The sequence below is a fragment of the Hypanus sabinus genome, chromosome 25 (assembly GCF_030144855.1).
Source record: "Hypanus sabinus isolate sHypSab1 chromosome 25, sHypSab1.hap1, whole genome shotgun sequence".
NCBI lineage: Eukaryota > Metazoa > Chordata > Chondrichthyes > Myliobatiformes > Dasyatidae > Hypanus > Hypanus sabinus.
The window spans coordinates 33816905-33834226 of NC_082730.1; the positions used below are offsets into that span (position 1 = coordinate 33816905).

Here is a 17322-nt window from a genome sequence, read left to right on the forward strand (position 1 = left end):
AGTGCAATCATGAAGAAAGCACAGCAGTGCCTCTACTTCCTTTGGAATTTGCAGAGATTCGGTATGACATGTAAAACTTCGACAAATTTCCACAGATATGTAGTGGAGAGTATACTGACTGGCTGTAACACAGCCTGATATGGGAATACCAATGCCCTTGAAAAGAAAGTCCATAAAAAGTAGTGGATATACCTCAGTCCAACATTAACAAGCTTTCCCAACCACTGAGCATATCTACATGAAATGCAGTCATGGGAAAGCAGCATCCATCAACAGGAGCACCCACCTTCCAGGACATGCTCTCTTTGCGCTGCTACCATCAGGAAGAAGGTAGAACAGCCTCATGACTTGCACCACCAGGTTCAGGAAAAGTTACTACCCCTCAACCATCAGACTCTTGAACCAAAGGGGATAACCTCACTCAACTTCATTGGCTCCATCACTGAAATGTTCCCACAACCTATTTATTGGTTATTTACTTATTATTATTGTTTCTTCTTTTTACATTTGCACAGTTTTGTTGACTTCTGCACTCTGGTTGAATGCTCTAGTTGGGCAGTCATTTTTATTTCTGTTATAGTTATTATTCTATAGATTTGTTGAGTATGCCCACAAGAAAATGAATCTTAGGATTGTATATGATGACATATATGTACTTTGATAATAAAATTTACTTTAACCTTTGAATAAAACATACAATGATGTGACTTTAAGCATCACATTAAAACCAACATATTCATGAAAATTCAATTGTGAAAATTCAGTGGAACTTCATTAAAATAAAAAGTGATTAAAAAAAACTTGGAAAAAGTATAATTCTACTCTTTTGCAATATCGATATTGACTTGCGATATAATCCTAATAGAATGGCAATTTCAAACGAGAATAACTCAGTGAAAGATTACAAAAAAATAACCCTCACTGTTGAGAAGTGAGATAACATAAAGTATATAAGTAACAACATCACCTACAATTTGTTATCCTTTGTCATAAATGCATTTGTCTCAAACTTTGCATTTTCTGTTTATAATTCAACAATATCAACAACTAACGCCTGAAAGGATCAATTACTTTTGAATGTGAGGAATACATCCAATCCATTTTAATAACCTTGACTAATCATGGAAAATGAAACTTAACATGCATGCCTCATCGCAGGGTTAAAGTAAGCCAAGCCATCCCCCATCTCAAGTTACTAATTTGATTAGTAGTTACAAATAATAGATTATAGCTGAAATTATTACTTTGCATAGAAATGAATTTCAACCATTTTTATACATACAGTATCTAATCTTTTAAAATACCAATTTAGACTATTTTTAAAATTTTCAAGATAGATGATGTATGAAAAAGTAACTGTACTTAAAGTTATGGAATGTTCCAAAGTAACCTATGTAAAATGATTTTGTAACTATTTTTCAGAGATTGTTATTGTATCAAAATAGTTCAGTATATTCATTGATTATATTGAATATACAGTATGATGTAAATAAATTACTACAAACTATAAGGGAATACCACAAATATAAAGCTTTATGCTTGGTTGACATGGGAAGGATATGAATCTTCTAAAAATGGTGGAAAAGTGATTTACAAAGCTATTGACTGGGATGGAACCTTTCACTTTTAAAGTGAAATTGGGTGAGCTAGCTTTATTTTCCTTGTTACGGAAGAGGTTGAGGTGAGGGTGGACTGGACACAGATGATAAGAGGCATAGATAGGGTGGATCGTGAGAAACATTTACCTTTAAGGGAGATGCTTAAAACCAAAGGATGTGCATTTAAGTTGATTAAAAGGGTTCGAAGGGATATGAGAAAGAATATTTCCACTCAGGAGTGACTGTAATCAAGAATACACCAAGGTGGTGATAGAGACAGGAAATCTCACAAGATTTGAGTAGTACCTAGATGAATACTTGTATCATCAAGTCCCAGTAGGCTATAAACCAAGTGCTAGTCAAGGAGAATAGAAAAGTTGAGGACTAGATGGTTGGCATGGGCATGGTAGACCATAGACATGACTCACTAACTCTATTGCTTTACTTCATATACCACATCTACAGCAATTACTCAAATTAAGTAAAAGACTAACTCATTCTGTTCCAACAAATAGGTAAAAAATTAGAAATAGAATACCTTTAATAGGGTCAACAAAAAATGACCATATTTTAGCCCAAAAGAGAATGATTTTACAATGCAATCCAAATTAAATGATTATATAAGTACTGCTGTTATAAAGTGTGTAAATAGTTCAGCATAATCTTGACAAGAAATATGAATTCTACAATAATTTTCTATTTTTGCAGTCCTTTAAAATATTGGCATTCCACTTTAAACATATCATTCATTAAACAAAGAACAAAAGGGCTACCAATCCATGCTGTCATGACACTTACCATCTTCCCAAGAGAAGCGGTAGAAGTTTGCTAGATTTGGTGATTCTGGTAAATGCATTCCAGTGTCATAGTCATACCCAATATTTTCAGCTTGGCGCCGAGCACATCTTAATATGGAGCCTCCAATGTCTCTCAATCTCACGGCTGCCCGATAGAATATGGTTTCCTTAGCATTATATTTCATACAATTGTTAATGACCAGATTGAAATCTTTTTCAAATTCGTCAAGCGTTTTGTAACAGTGAGTTTCTAGTTTTTTCCTCATGGTGGAAAAGTCCATAGGATGTGCAATAAACTCTAAATAATCTGGAACCTTATAAAACAAAAGAATCAATAATAAGTTAATCTCCAATTAACCTAAATAAAAGGAAAGGGGAACATCTTGTTCACCTCCCCTAAAACAATAATGTGCATTAAAGAGTCTCACCCTTGCAGACTCTAATGATGAAATTCTTAATCACCTACTTATGAATTTCCATTATCCTAACTGGAAAAGTGACAAAAAACATGCTCTAACTTGCAGAGTGGAGAGAGGATGACAGCATATCATTTTAACAGTCAATATCTAATTCAATTATTTCAGATAACCACCTTTTTTCTATCTTCCCAGAGACATGACTGTACTTTTCTAATTCATTCTATTTTGTTTTTCTCCCCCCCCTTTCTTCTGCCTTTAATTGCCAATTTTTAATTATGATCATTATCTCTACAACTTCAGTCTGCACTCTAACATAGATATTCACTCTGTTCTCTCCACCATTTCACATGCTTGCTTTCACACTTTTCCAATTCTGATGACGGGTCTTTGACCTGAACTGCTGACCCTGATTCTTCCCCCATGGATTTTGTTTAAATTGGAAAATTGCCTGTGTCACTCTGCTAACAAATTTCTGAGTGCCTCAAGCAATTTCTATTTTTATTTTGGATTTCCAGAATCTGTAGTTTCTTGCTGCAAATGCCCTAAGCTTGTGCAATTTTCTCCTTGTTATTTAACCCTTGAAATCTAGACATCATTCTAGTAAATCTTATTTTAGCTTTCCTGCAGTGTCATTCAACATGGGTTTTGGTTAATTGTAGGACATCTTGCATCTTGAATATTAGGGTCCGGAATTCATTGTCCTTTGTCAAATAACTTTTTGTACCCTTTTATGACATTTTAATTATCTATGCTCATGGACCCTCCTTTTGAACTTCTATTGCTTAAACTATTCAGCACATTAAATAAATAATTCATTCTATTAATTTTTGGTCCAGATTGGTGATAATCTCATGTTGAAATTCATCTGCTTATTCAAGTCATAACTTAATGCCTCTTTCCATAATAGATACAGTTTCTTTGTCATATAGACAAACTTGGACACGTGGCTTTTTATTCAATCATCCAACATATTTATTAATATGGTACGAAGCAACACCTCCTACGCAGCTCTTATACATTCTGACAGGTAACCTATCCATCTTCCTACTATGCTTACTCCTACTCAGTGAAAATTCCTAGCAAGGTCAGTATGTAGCAAATTTAACTCTAGCTCACAAGTTTCACAGAGACTTTTAATTAAATGCTTTCATATTAATCCATATAAACATTATACTTAGACGTTCCCCTATCACTACTTCTTCAAAAGTTTCAATCAAATATATCATACCTGGCCTATGCTTACAAATCTCCATTGGCTCTATATAATCAACTGATTTTTAAATGTTCAGTCCCTCCATTCTTATTTATAAACATTAGCAATTTCTTTATAACATATATCAAGCTCTATCACTTCTTATTTTATTCATTCACTTGGACAGGCACTTTTCCAATTTAAATGAATGGTTCCAAATTAAAATAACTTTGAAAAATTATAGTTGGGGCATCTACAATGTTTTTACTTACTTCCTCTAAATTCTGGGTTGCAAACGATGTTTCTAGAGATTTCTCATTCATGAATACTATTTTTTCCTCAAATTCATTCTGCTGACATTCATTTTGGGGAGTCCTTCTCCCTATGTCTAAATTATTATTTTCTCTCTTTACTGTAAATACTGATTCAAAATAGTAATTCAATATTGATCACTTTCTCACTTCATTTACATAATTATTTAGATTACAGGGACCCATGTTGCCCCAAACACATTCTATCTGCTAATGAAATCGTAAAGATTTTTTTGGGACTAATTTGAAACCCCCCCCCCCCCAAATATCTTCCATGTTTAATTCTTCACTGCTCTTTCTATTCCTTTCACTTACCAGAATTTGCTTTAGATTTTGGCTCTTGTTAATTTTCAACAGAGATGTTGCCAAAATGACACAAATAACCCAGTTAGAAAAATTCCTTAATGGTCTTGAATTTTTTTCAAGAATATTAAAGGATACTGCCTAGATTTTACAAAAACAAAAAGGCTATACAATTCATTTGGATATACATTCAACTAATATGATCAATTTGGTGAAGAGTGCCAAAGGTGATTATAAGGGGAGGAATGTTAAGGCAGTCTATTTAATTTGGCATTTGATTACAATTTAAGCTATTTAACATCAGAACTATTAAGCAGAATTTAAATACATGAAAGGTAAATTATTCAACATTAGGAAGTTATGCATTTCATATTAAAACAGGTAATAAACTTAAGTAATCTATATCATGGCTTTCATGGCCTTACCTCTTTGAGGCTGACAGGTTGTGCAAATATATTTGCTTGATCTCTTTCCTGAAGTTGATCCAAAATTTGTCTTAAGAAGACAATAAATGGTGTAAGTTGCAGTTCCAATGCAACTTGCTGAACTTTGACCTGTAGGATGTTAATCCACAGTATGTCAAAATGAAGTTTAAAAAGTTAAAGAAGAGCATTGATGTTAATTTTTTAAGATGCAAGTATATAGCGTGTTCTCAGATGTACAGAGAAAACAAACATTTCAAAAGTTGTATCCTGAACCCATAGGAAAATGAATGTTGTAGAGAGTCAAGGTACTATATAATTCTTGTGGCTCACAAGAATCCAACTGCAAAATAATCTGCACAGTAATTAAGGCCATCTCTTTATCTTACGGATAACATAATTTCTCTATAGAAAAGTTATTAATAATATGATACACAAACAATTGGATCACCAGTATGAAAGGAAAGGTAAGCTTCTGAAGTACATTAAAAATTGCTAAGCCAGAGGTGGCAAAAGTTGACTGGAAATTAAATTGTGCTGACATGGCAAATAATTGCAACCAGGTATCACACATTTCAAATGGAGGGGAGAAATCTGAATGTGAGAATATAAAAACAAATTGAAGCATACAAAAAAACAACTCAAATATAAAGGAAAGGGAAGGAAAGGGATAAATTGATTTGTAACTGGTGGGATTTAAAGTGGAAGCTCAAGAGAAAAGAAATAAACAGATTCTAGGTGACTTTTATGTTACTGGGGTCGGGGAGGGGGGGTGGAAAGGGCTTATATTCCTGGAATATAGTCCATAATCACAATTTTTGAAGCATGAAGATGTGCATTGGCCAAGAAGTGCAAGTTGTTTCGTGTACTTATTTTCACATTAATGCCCCATACTTTTGGTAGGGATTAGTGAATTTTTTCAGGGAAAATTTCTGGTACTTGAATTGCCATAATGCAATACAGTAAATACGGTAAAACTGACAATTTATGTCTTTGGGACTTAAATGGTGTTGGATTAACAGATTTCTCCTTGACTGTGTGGTGTTATTTCCTAATAATACTCATAGTTCTTACAAGTTACAAAATGACATAACTAATTTTCCAGAGAACCTGTTGTATTTAAAGGGTCCAGCCAATGAAGCAGAAGCACTCCAGAACTTAACTCCAGCCATGAACCTATCCATGTTCTTGCTCTCAAGTATTCTGGATCCCTGACCCAGCCTTGGCCACAACTCACCCATAGATTGTTCTGTAGACTTCTGGCTCAGACCCACTCAACTGATTGAATCAGATGCTAGACCATCAGGTTTTACCTCAGCAACTTCTTTCCTGCATCATCTCCATACTCTACCATATTAACTTAGTTCCACTCTTTACTTTTTTCCCAACAATCAATTCTCAGCCCATATCTACAAATTACTCCCAATTCCATCTGTTGTAATAATGTTACCAAATTCTTGAATAGGACCTTACTGAAGAGCTTCAGAATTGCTTGCCATATCTGCAAAGTTAACATTTGAAAATTCATGCACAAGAGCACCCAGCTCCCTCTTAACACTACATCTTTCAAACTCTCATCATTTAAAAAGAATAACCAATGCTTTTTTTAGCCAAAATGAATGAAACCTCACTTTTCCATCTGTCAGGTTCTTCTAAAGTTCATTCTACCATTAAACATCTGTCGTCAGGAACCTGGAGTTATTGCATGATCTCCTCAGCACCTATCTGTGTGACACTCCATTAGTCACAACCTGCCAAACTGAAAATTGTCTGTTTATTCCTGCTGTTTCTGCCCATTAGTCACTTGCGCTAATCTCTTGTGTGACGCCCTGTTAAAGGTCATCTGAAAGTTGATATATATATTCCATAATTATATTACCCTTGTCATATACCCATGTAAGTTCCTGATTATTGTCCTGTATGACCATTCTTTTTGAAGGGGCCCATAATAACTTACAACATTATCTTCTGCCATGTTTCTTCATTCCACTCACAATGATTCTACTTAAGTTTCTGAACTAGAATCATTTCTCTTTGCTACCTTTATTCCAATCCTTGATATCAAGATTAACCCACTTCTCTTCTATTTAACCTATCTCTTTTTAGTATACAAGTTAAATTATTCTGAAATTTTTAATTTTTAACTAGTCACTTTACACTTACATCTTAGTGATTTATATTAGAGCATACCTATATGTATAAATCTGTGCCAATAATACACCTACCTTGTTATCAATAAAAATGTATTCAGATAATAAGGCTTCAATTTAATCTATTTATTGTTTTCCTTAGTCTGACTCTGTTCCAATTATACACTAATGTTACATACTTTGTCTCTTCCTGATAGATTTTGTTCTAAACATTAACTCTTCACATATGCTACTTGCTGCCAAGTCTTTCCAACATTTGCCATTTTTATTTCTAGCTATTATTACTCACTTCACTACCCTACCTTACAAAGTTTTACCTTCTTTTAAAAATTCTAATTTTTCCTTAATCAAGTCTCACCTTCTGTTTTGAAACCTTTCTATAGCCTGATATTATTCTTACCTTTCTCTTACAAGTAAGAAGGCAGCCATTTGGGCTCTCAAGAGACCTGTCAGTCCCATCTTCCCAGTTATTATAACTGATTCACCCCGCATGTCATGGAACAGATCTCCCATGACACTCCTACACAGATTGCAACTTACAGCAGCTAAATAACCTACAATGAGAGAGGAGGCATCTAGGGCACCCAGACAAAATCTGCACAGTCCCAGGGAGAATGTACTGACTCCAGTCATGCAACACCCAAGGTGAGGAGCATTCTACTCAAACACCGATTCCAGTCCAGCTCAAATGAGGCCCATCTCCAGGGAAACATTGTTTCTTTTTCCACTACATGCCACTGCTCCATGAATTTCAACCTATTTCTCCCACACTAGTCTTTGAGCCATGCATTCATTTTTTGATCTTATTCAGACAATTTCAATTTGCCACCTATTGACGTACGTTCAGCCAAACCTCCTTTGTCCTGATCTCCATATCTGCCTCACTTCTGGTTATGGCCTTCTGTCTTTGTCAATGAATCAATTTTGTAAGTTAGTCTAAGAACAACTGCCTCCTTGAATAAAGCATCTGCACAGCCTTTCCCCTCACTGATGCATTGTAATGTCTGAATCTCAGACTCCAGCTCAATCAACTCCATATTAAAGTTCCTTGAGTTATGGCCATTTTCTAAAGCTATGGTTGCTGTGAATCCCAATAATTTCCATTAACTCCCAAATTCACCCTGCCATGCCTGTTAATGTGCAGTATTTATCTGATTAATTATTTGACTAATTTATGTATTTATTAATTCATTTAATTCTGTTACTATCACCCTTAACCTTACCAAAGTCCCTTACTCAACAATGTCCATGTTCCTTAGACATTACACTGTAAAACTGTCTAGTCCTTTTATTGCCATTCAATAAACAGGATTAAATGACAGGTCAGAGAGATACATGGCGTAGGCTTTTAATAAGTAACACAATCCTATTTATTAATTTCCATGTTCCAGCTGGAATAATATCAGAAACATGTACAAATGAAATAACTACAATTCCAACTACTTATAAGTCAGAGGGAAGACTTATTAGATTTACTACACATAATGCCCAAATAAGGTACACAGATCTTTCATTATCAGCACTGAAACAATTACCTCTTCTCTCTTGAGCTTCTCTCTTTTGCGAATCAGTTCAACAAGCAGACGAGCTCTTTCCAAATCATGCCGCAGTTTCTGCCAGTATTTCAATTGTTCTTTCACTGCACTGTTTTTTTCATCCTGTTCTTTCTGTGAAGTGAGCAAAACCAGACATGTGTATTTTATTAAAGTCAGCAACTGATTATTAAAATTCTAAAATGCAAGTAGTTAAAAGACTGGTCAGTATGCGAACAATGAAGATATTTGTAAAGATGAAGTGATCAATCATTAATAACAAATACATATGTAAATGTAAAAGACTGCAAAAAAAAAGCTTCTGGAAGAACTCAGGAGATCAAGCAACATCTATGAAGGCAAAAAGATAATCATATTCTAACTTAGTAGTATATACAGTAACTAAATGACAGGAAAACTGAATTCTCCAATTTCAGGTAATCACACACTCCTTCTGATCCACCCTGGTCTACTTGTATATCCTCTTCTTTCAAAACACCCCAGTCCCTCGCTTCCCAGTTTCTTTCCCCTCCTGTCTGCTTTCCCATGCACATTACCCACACGCTCTACCGCTCGGTACCATTCCCCTCCCAACCCCATTTCCCTTTTGCCAAGCATCAAATGAAGAACAGATGAGGTACTTACAAAGTATAAGAAATCTGGAGGGCTAAAAAAAGACAGATTGATAAAAAAAAGTTGCCCTTGCAAACAAGGTGAAGAAGAATCCCAAGGGATCCTACAGGTTCACTAAGAGCAAAAGGATTGCAAAAGACAAAATTGGTCCTCTGGAAGATCACAATGGTAATTGTGCCAAAAGAGATGGGGGAGATCTTAAATTGAGTTTTTGTATCTGTATTTACTTACATAATAAATACCAGGGCACAGAGGAATGCGGTAAAAGAAAGGGATCTGGGATTACAGATCCAAAATTCATTCGAAGTGGCGGCACTGGTAGGGTTGCAAAGAAGGCTTTTTTGCACATAAATTTGCACATTGAATACAGGAGATGGGATGTTACACTGAAGTTGTACAAGACATTGGTGAGGACTAATTTCGAGTATTGTATACAGTTTTGGTCACCCATTTACAGGAGAGTACAGAAAATATTTACATGGTTGTTGCCGGGACTGGAGGACCCGAATTATAAGGAAAGATTGAATAGTGTAGGAATTTATTCCTTGAAATGTAGAAGATCAAGAGGAGATTATGAGGGGTATAAATAGGGTAAATACAAGCAGGCTTTGTCCATTGAGATTTGGTGGGACTACAACTAGAGGTCATGAATTACAGGGTGAAAGGTGAAAAGATTAAGAACATGAGGGGAAACTTCTTCACTTAGAGGAATGTGAGGGTGTGAATTGAGCTGCCACCGCAAGTGGTGCATACAAGCTTTATTTCAATGCTTAAGAGACGTTTGATTAGGTACATAGACAGTCAGGTTATGGAGGGCTATGGTCCAGGTACAGGTCGATGGGACCAGTTTCTGTGCTGTATTTTTCTATGACTCATTGACCCCTTATCTGGCTCCATCCATCACTTTCCTTTCTTTTCAGAATCGCTAATACAGGTAGTCCCTGAGTTATAAACGTCCGACTTACGAACAACTCATACTTATGAACCGAGGAAAGAAAATGCCATCCGCCATTTTAAGTCGTTGCCGTTGACGCTGTGCTCAGTGTATAACCTTGTATTTGGCTTAAATTTTTCTTAGCAAGATTCACCCTGAAACCCCCACCCCCACTTTCCGGTCGGCTGGTGGCACTCAAGAACAGAGGTTCCCGAATTCGATCCAGTGACAAACCGCTCCCGAGTGCACTCTCCATCTGTGCCGGGTTGACACCGAGCTCGCAACTCAACCTCGTAAAAAAAACACTGCGACCTCCAGTTTAAGTTCCCACACGGAATATTGTGTAGGATCAAATCCTGGGTCCATCTATTCCGCTTCCCAGCTCCCATATCACTTCTCTGTCTCCTCTCATCTCTTTATTCTGGCTATCTTCCCTTTACACTCTCATCCTGATATAGAATATCAATCTGAAATGTCAACAATCCCGTTTTCTCCACAGATGCTACATGACCAATGGCATTCCTCCAGCAACTTGATTTTTGCTACCAATACAAATGCTTTGAATATTATGCTAAAATGGTGAAATTATCAAAACAAAGGAAAATATTAAATATTAAGCATTTTTTCAAAAGTTAATCAATAAGTTAACTAGAGGTACTTACAATGTACAAGTACAGTATAAGATATCATTGGCTCAATAAACTTAACATTCAAGAAGTAGCTTCCAGGATTGAAAAGTCATTATGGTGAACCAACTTAGATGCATTCGTGCAGCCTGGTATCGAGCACATAACTTATGCATGCACAAGGTAACTAGTTGCTGGATTAAACGAAAGGTCACAAATTTGGCATTTCCATATCCTCGTTCAATCATGAAAAGTCAGTCCAATAACACAACTTCAAATATTCAACAGAAGACCATCATTATAAGCTATTATTTCAGGGACTTGTTTTGTCTTTAAAGTTTATCCGCAAACTATATTCATTGAAGATATTTAAGATTTCTGCACCGTCAACATAGCATGCATTAAAAAGTGAACAAGATTGTAAACTTTACAGCTCTACAGAGAATTTCATAAATGTGTTTATAAAATTCCTCTCATTGGGGTAGTAAAGCAAATTGTTTAACAGTTACAGTAAACAAAGCCCAATTATGTTTCTTAAAGTTCCACTGGGCTGGTGTTTATGGTGGGCAGTCCACTCAATTGATTGTAGACAACAGCTAATTTTTGCCTCCCAGCAGTTGTCAGAGAGTAATTGAGACCATCTCACTAAGAAGAGAATGCTACATTGTTTAGTGCTGTGAATCAGTATAATATTACGTAGGTCCAATTTTGGAACATTGGTACTTCTCTGGATTGAATTGCCACAGTTTGCAATCTGACACCAATTAACACCAATGTTAACAACTACTTAATTCAGAGATGGAAATGGATTGAAAACAAACCTATCAATTTGAAAGTGACTAGCTTAATTTACTACATTCTCTTGGTTTCAAGCCATATTCTGTCAGCCTAGGGGAGAATGTGCTAATGACTGAATACTCAGCACTTCAAAAGTTAATTGAAGTCTCAGAGGTGTGTAAAAATGGATACCTGCATTTCACTAACATATATTTGAGCATGTCCATGACTTCATAGAGAAAATTATGATACTATTTAAAAATATAAATCACATTATATAACTGTGTGATAGGTAATGAAGTCCTATTACTGACCCTTCTCATTTGCACAATCCATTAATATGTCACTACTTCCTCAGACTGAGAATTACAACATGCTGATACCCCTATTCAAAATGCTTACTGGTCAATTACTATATTAATACCATATGACAACTTTATAGTAATACATATATACCTGAGGAGACCTAAGGGATATAGCAAGAAGAGGTGTACAATGTATGATTATATGCAGGCAGGAGAGTAAAATACATTTTTGCTCATTTCCAAGGTAGTGTTTTCAACACTTAAGCCAAAGATACCAAAATCAGTGAGTCAGTTAAAAATTGCTTTACCTGTTCAGCATTTCTTTGAGTTTGTAAATGTGAATGCAATCGCCGAAGTAAAGGAACACCATTCCGTGACTGCCTTTTCAGCATCCAGTAATTATGCAGCCTCTGCATAAACTGTGTTTTCCTCTGGATCGATAATCGACTGCATATTTTATTCAACCTGAAAATAAAGTAGGCATTCTCAGAATTACAAATATTGCCAATTGTATTCTAAAAATGATTTTACAATTATAAAATTGTTTTTTATGATGATCAAAAGCAGCCATATGAAGATCATCCAATGACTTCCTCATTGTATGTTTTTGTTTAAAGCTTTATTACTAAAAGCTATGAAAGTTTTAGCAATCGCGCATTAAAACTAAAGTTTTTAATTGTTTTTGAAATTACAGTATTTAAGTCTTATAGTTTAAAAGCTTGCAAAAGTGAGCAAAATATTACTTTGAATCTTGACTGGTACAAGATTGTTAGACTATATTCGTGGAATACCATCAAAATTAGGAATAAAAATGTAAAGGTAATTGATGAAAGCAGTGTCCTCAGTGCACATGTATAATTCTTTGTACCTCAAACAATATGTTGCAAAGATCACAATGGAAACAAGTATTCTTAAAACAGTTTCAAGTGGTTGTAATTCCACAGCGCAAAGTGACTCCCAGTTTGGAGATTGTATCCACTCATGCAGTGTTTAATCATTCCCTGTGGTGGGAGACAATGTTCTATGAAGAGCAATTTTTTAAGTCTAGCAAAAACTTGAACTTCTAAAAACATCCAAAATGCAGGTACAATGCAAGCAAAGTAGGACACAGCTTGTCCCACCCAACAAGAGTTAAGCTAAACCTTATAAAATACTGATTAGGCTTTAACTAGAGGACTGCATTCAATTCTGGCACATATTTATTAAAGATGTTATGGCCTTTTAGAGGGTGCTCAAATTTACTAGAACTTACATATGTTAATTTCAGATCATATTACACAATATCCTTCGACTATGAACAAGGCAGAAGCTGGGAATATGCTGTAATACTGTCCATCTGCTAAAAATACTAGCATGTCCCCAGCACCCTTGGAGTAATTCACTTGAGAGCATCCAGGGGTTGTACTGAGAGCATCCTGAGCAGCTGCATCACTGCATGGTTCAGAAATTGCACCACCTCGGATCGCAAGACCCTGCAGCGGATAGTGAGGTCAGCTGAGATCATCGGGGTCTCTCTTCCCGCCATCACGGACATTTACGCTACACGCTGCATCCACAAAGCAAACAGCATTATGAAGGACCCCCTGCACCCCTCATACAATCTCTTCTCCCTCCTGCTGTCTGGAAAAAGGCTCCAAAGCATTCAGGCTCTCACGACCAGACTATGTAACAGTTTCTTCCTCCAAGCAATCAGACTCCTCAATACCCAAAGCCTGGACTGACACCTTGCCCTATTGTCCTGTTCATTATTTATTGTAATGCCTGCACTGTTTTTGTGCACTTTATGCAGTCCTATGTAGGTCTGTAGTCTAGTGTAGCTTTCTCTGTGTTGTTTTTTTTACATAGTTCAGTCTAGTTTTTGTACTGTCATGTAAAAAAATGGTCCTGAAAAACGTTGTCTCATTTTTACTATGTACTGTATCAGCAGTTACGGTTGAAATGACAATAAAAGTGACTTGACTCAATTATTACCATAAAACTCACTCCATGTCAAAATGACCCTGTGACTATACTTAATACTATCTACAAAATCACTACAGCAATTCATTAACAAGCATCTTAACATTCAAAATAGTGCCTGAGCATGGCAACTCATTGCAAGTTGCTCTCTGCAAATCTATTCTAACTTACCAGTGAACCTCTCTGTCAGAACATTCTGACCTGAAATTTGTATCAAAGTCTTAACCAAACAATAAGACCAACTTTGCTAGTGCTATCTGGTAGCATAGTAGTAAGCACAACACCATTACAACCCAAGGCACCAGAATTCAGAGTTCAGAGTTCATTTCCAACATCATCTGTAAGGTATCTGTACGTCCTCCCCATGGAATGCTTGGGTTTTCTCTAGGTGTGCCAGTTACCTCCCACATTTCAAAGACGTACCGGCATGTAGGTGAATTGGTCATTGTAAATTGACCTCTGATTAGGGTTAAATCAGGGCTTGCTCAGCGGCATGGCTCGAAGGGCTGTAAGGACCTATTCAGTGATGTATGTCAATAAATATAAATCAGTTGTTTGCATTTTAAAAGAAAAGCACCTGAATGAGTGAATTCAATTGGCAACTAGAAAATCTAGGACTGTGTTCCTTATATCAGAGATTTCTGAGTTTTAGCAGAGGTATTCAACTCACAAAGTTTTTGATATAAACTGTACCCTCTAACATAAAGATTGACAACCAGTCCATACAGATTTAAACCAAGTGGCAACAGATCTAAAGCTAAACCCAAGGAATATTTATTCTAATCAAGCTGTGATTTCAAATGGACCTTCAAAAATCATGAAATGAGATTGAGAAAGAATTGGGTAATAAAACAGAAAGGAGCTTCACATGGACAGCTCTATCAAGAAGCTGGCACAGGCATGAAGGCACATGCTTGAGAAGCAGGTAATTACACAATTTAGTCAACTGCAAAACAAAAGGCAGAATCAGATTTTGATTCTGATTAATTTGACTACTCAGTCTACTTACATTACTATATTGGCCACTAAAGATAATGTTCATCCAATACCTTATTCAGTGCACTCCAATAGCTACAGAAAAGAGTAAACAGTCAACATTTAGGGCCGAGACCCTGAATCCAGAAGGAGGGTCTCATCCCAAGACAGTAACTGTTTATTCTTTTCCATAGATGCTACATGACCTGCTGAGTTCCTCCATCATTTGGTGTGTGTTTCTTCGGACTTCCAGCAGTTGCCGATTTTCTTGTGTTTGCTGCAATATCTATTACACTTTTAGGTCATGCAGATACTTCATCTTTAACAGAACCTGCCATTCTTGTAACGCTGATCTCCAGCTTACACATTCTTTTCTCTCTGGCACCTATGTGTGTCACCTTTCTTTTCCCCTCTTCCATCCCATCTCTTCCCCCCCGCCCCACCAACCTCCATCCAGTTCATAGCTATATCTTCCTCCTCATCCTTCAGTAAACTTGTTTAATCCTCTCAGTTCTCACTGCCATCAAGAACTCCGCTGCAGATAAGCTTTCCGTTATACAGTATGACAGGAATTAATGATTATACATATGTTCAGAAGAGTTATAATCCGGTAAAATTCCACCAGCAGCAGAAAGAAGACTGCAACTGATGTTAGACTTACGTTTCAAAATGTAAATGTTGATTATGTGACCCCAGTACTTAACTATTTTCAACATTTTGAACAGTTTGAGTTGAACTCAGTTCCCTACAAGTTAATTTTATATCCATAATGCTGAATACATACCACATACAGCACAGAATGTGATGCAGGAGACAGATGGTTACCTTACATACCATAGCTTTGACAAATTGCAATCCAAATGCTACATTTACCCAAGTACAAAAAAAGAAAACTACAAATATGAAAACATCAAGGGCTTTCTGAAGGTAAATAATCAGCATCAATTAAATCACTTAAGTTTAATGATGGTCTACTCAGCTGATCCAAATGAAGCACACTTCAAAATGGTTCATTTGCTCTTGTTGATCAATGCAGACAACACCATAAATCAAAATAAGCAACCCACCCTTTAGCACTATTCAATTAATTAAGTTAAAAAACTACTGGTCATTAGGTTGAGAGTATTCGGGCAGAGCGCGAATCAGCCCTCTTGTGCTTTTTGATCTCGTCACTTAAGATTCAGTTTCACGCAAATATAGTGTTCTATTTATAATAATCCAAAAAGTCCATAAAATTATGAAAATACGTGAATTAAAAGAATTGCTACAAATGCATAAATTCTCATAAAAAGAAAGACTGACATCCAACATAAAAGTAAAGAAGTCCACTGACATTTTAACATAATACATCATTTCAAGTTACTTAACACAAAGCAACAGGAGACCAAGACATATATTCCATGAATGCCACATTGCATACATAATAATAAATGTGTTGTATTTTAGTGTTGTGTTTTTACATCCCTGGAAATTATGAACAGGAACAGTTTGTGCTGTGGTAGTTTCATGGGCATAATGAAAACTTATAAACCATATCCATAAATTGATGCTTAGTGATTTCAAGAAACTCATCCATGCCATGATTAATTCTTCACTTCAAGGCCAATTGCTTTATCCTTGCATCTGACAACAGGGTTACAAAGAAGACAAAACTAGAATAGAGTTGTTGTATGTTGAAGCCAGTGTTCACAGACTTAAGTCAACCAAGTTAATGCTGCTGACAACATGGCTCCACGACTGCTGCCTAGGGCTTAGGACTGCATCGTTTTTACACCAGGAATTTTGACCACAATAAAACTAGCTATAATCCTGAGAGCCAACATAGATAGCATGCAACTCAGTGCAAACAATTATCCTATACAAGATTCTCCTAACTATATCTCTTAAAAATATTGTGCTTCCAAAGTATATTTAATATTTGCTATTTAACTACTTTGTATCAGTTTTTGCATCACTCAACCAATTCATTCTAAAATTAAATTTAACATTTCAAGTAGAAAAGTGGCTTATCTTGAGGTGGCAACATCCATCACATTCTCCTTTCCTGTAATGCATACCTAGTTGTCATTAACAATCCTTTAAGCTACTCTTGCTCACTGCCAAGCTCGTCAAATAATTAAGACTGAAATATGAACATCATATTGAGAAAAGTTAGAAACATAGAAAACCCACAGCACAATACAGGCCCTTCGGCCCACAAAGTTTTGCCGAACATTTCCTTACCTTAGAGATTACCTGGGGTTACCCATAGCCCTCTATTTTTCTGAGCTCCATGTACCTGTCCAGGAGTCTCTTATAAGCCCTACCCGACATCTCCTCTGTACCTACTTCCAAGCACCTTAAAACTGTGCCGTCTCATGCTAGCCATTTCAGCCCTGGGAAAAAGCCT

At 36.1% G+C, this 17322-nt stretch overlaps 1 protein-coding gene across 5 annotated transcripts in view; it reads right to left on the reverse strand.

Annotated features, from left to right (window-relative positions):
• The window catches only part of brpf3b (bromodomain and PHD finger containing, 3b), a 93197-nt gene that overhangs the window by 16632 nt on the left and 59243 nt on the right, over positions 1-17322 (reverse strand). For all 5 annotated transcript variants that reach the window (XM_059950422.1, XM_059950419.1, XM_059950420.1 and 2 more), the window contains 4 exons: positions 12308-12464; positions 8728-8859; positions 5046-5174; positions 2397-2709 (listed from right to left, as the gene is read on the reverse strand). In XM_059950422.1, coding sequence (XP_059806405.1) covers positions 2397-2709; positions 5046-5174; positions 8728-8859; positions 12308-12464 — 731 coding nt within the window. The remainder of the gene's footprint in view (positions 1-2396; positions 2710-5045; positions 5175-8727; positions 8860-12307; positions 12465-17322) is intronic.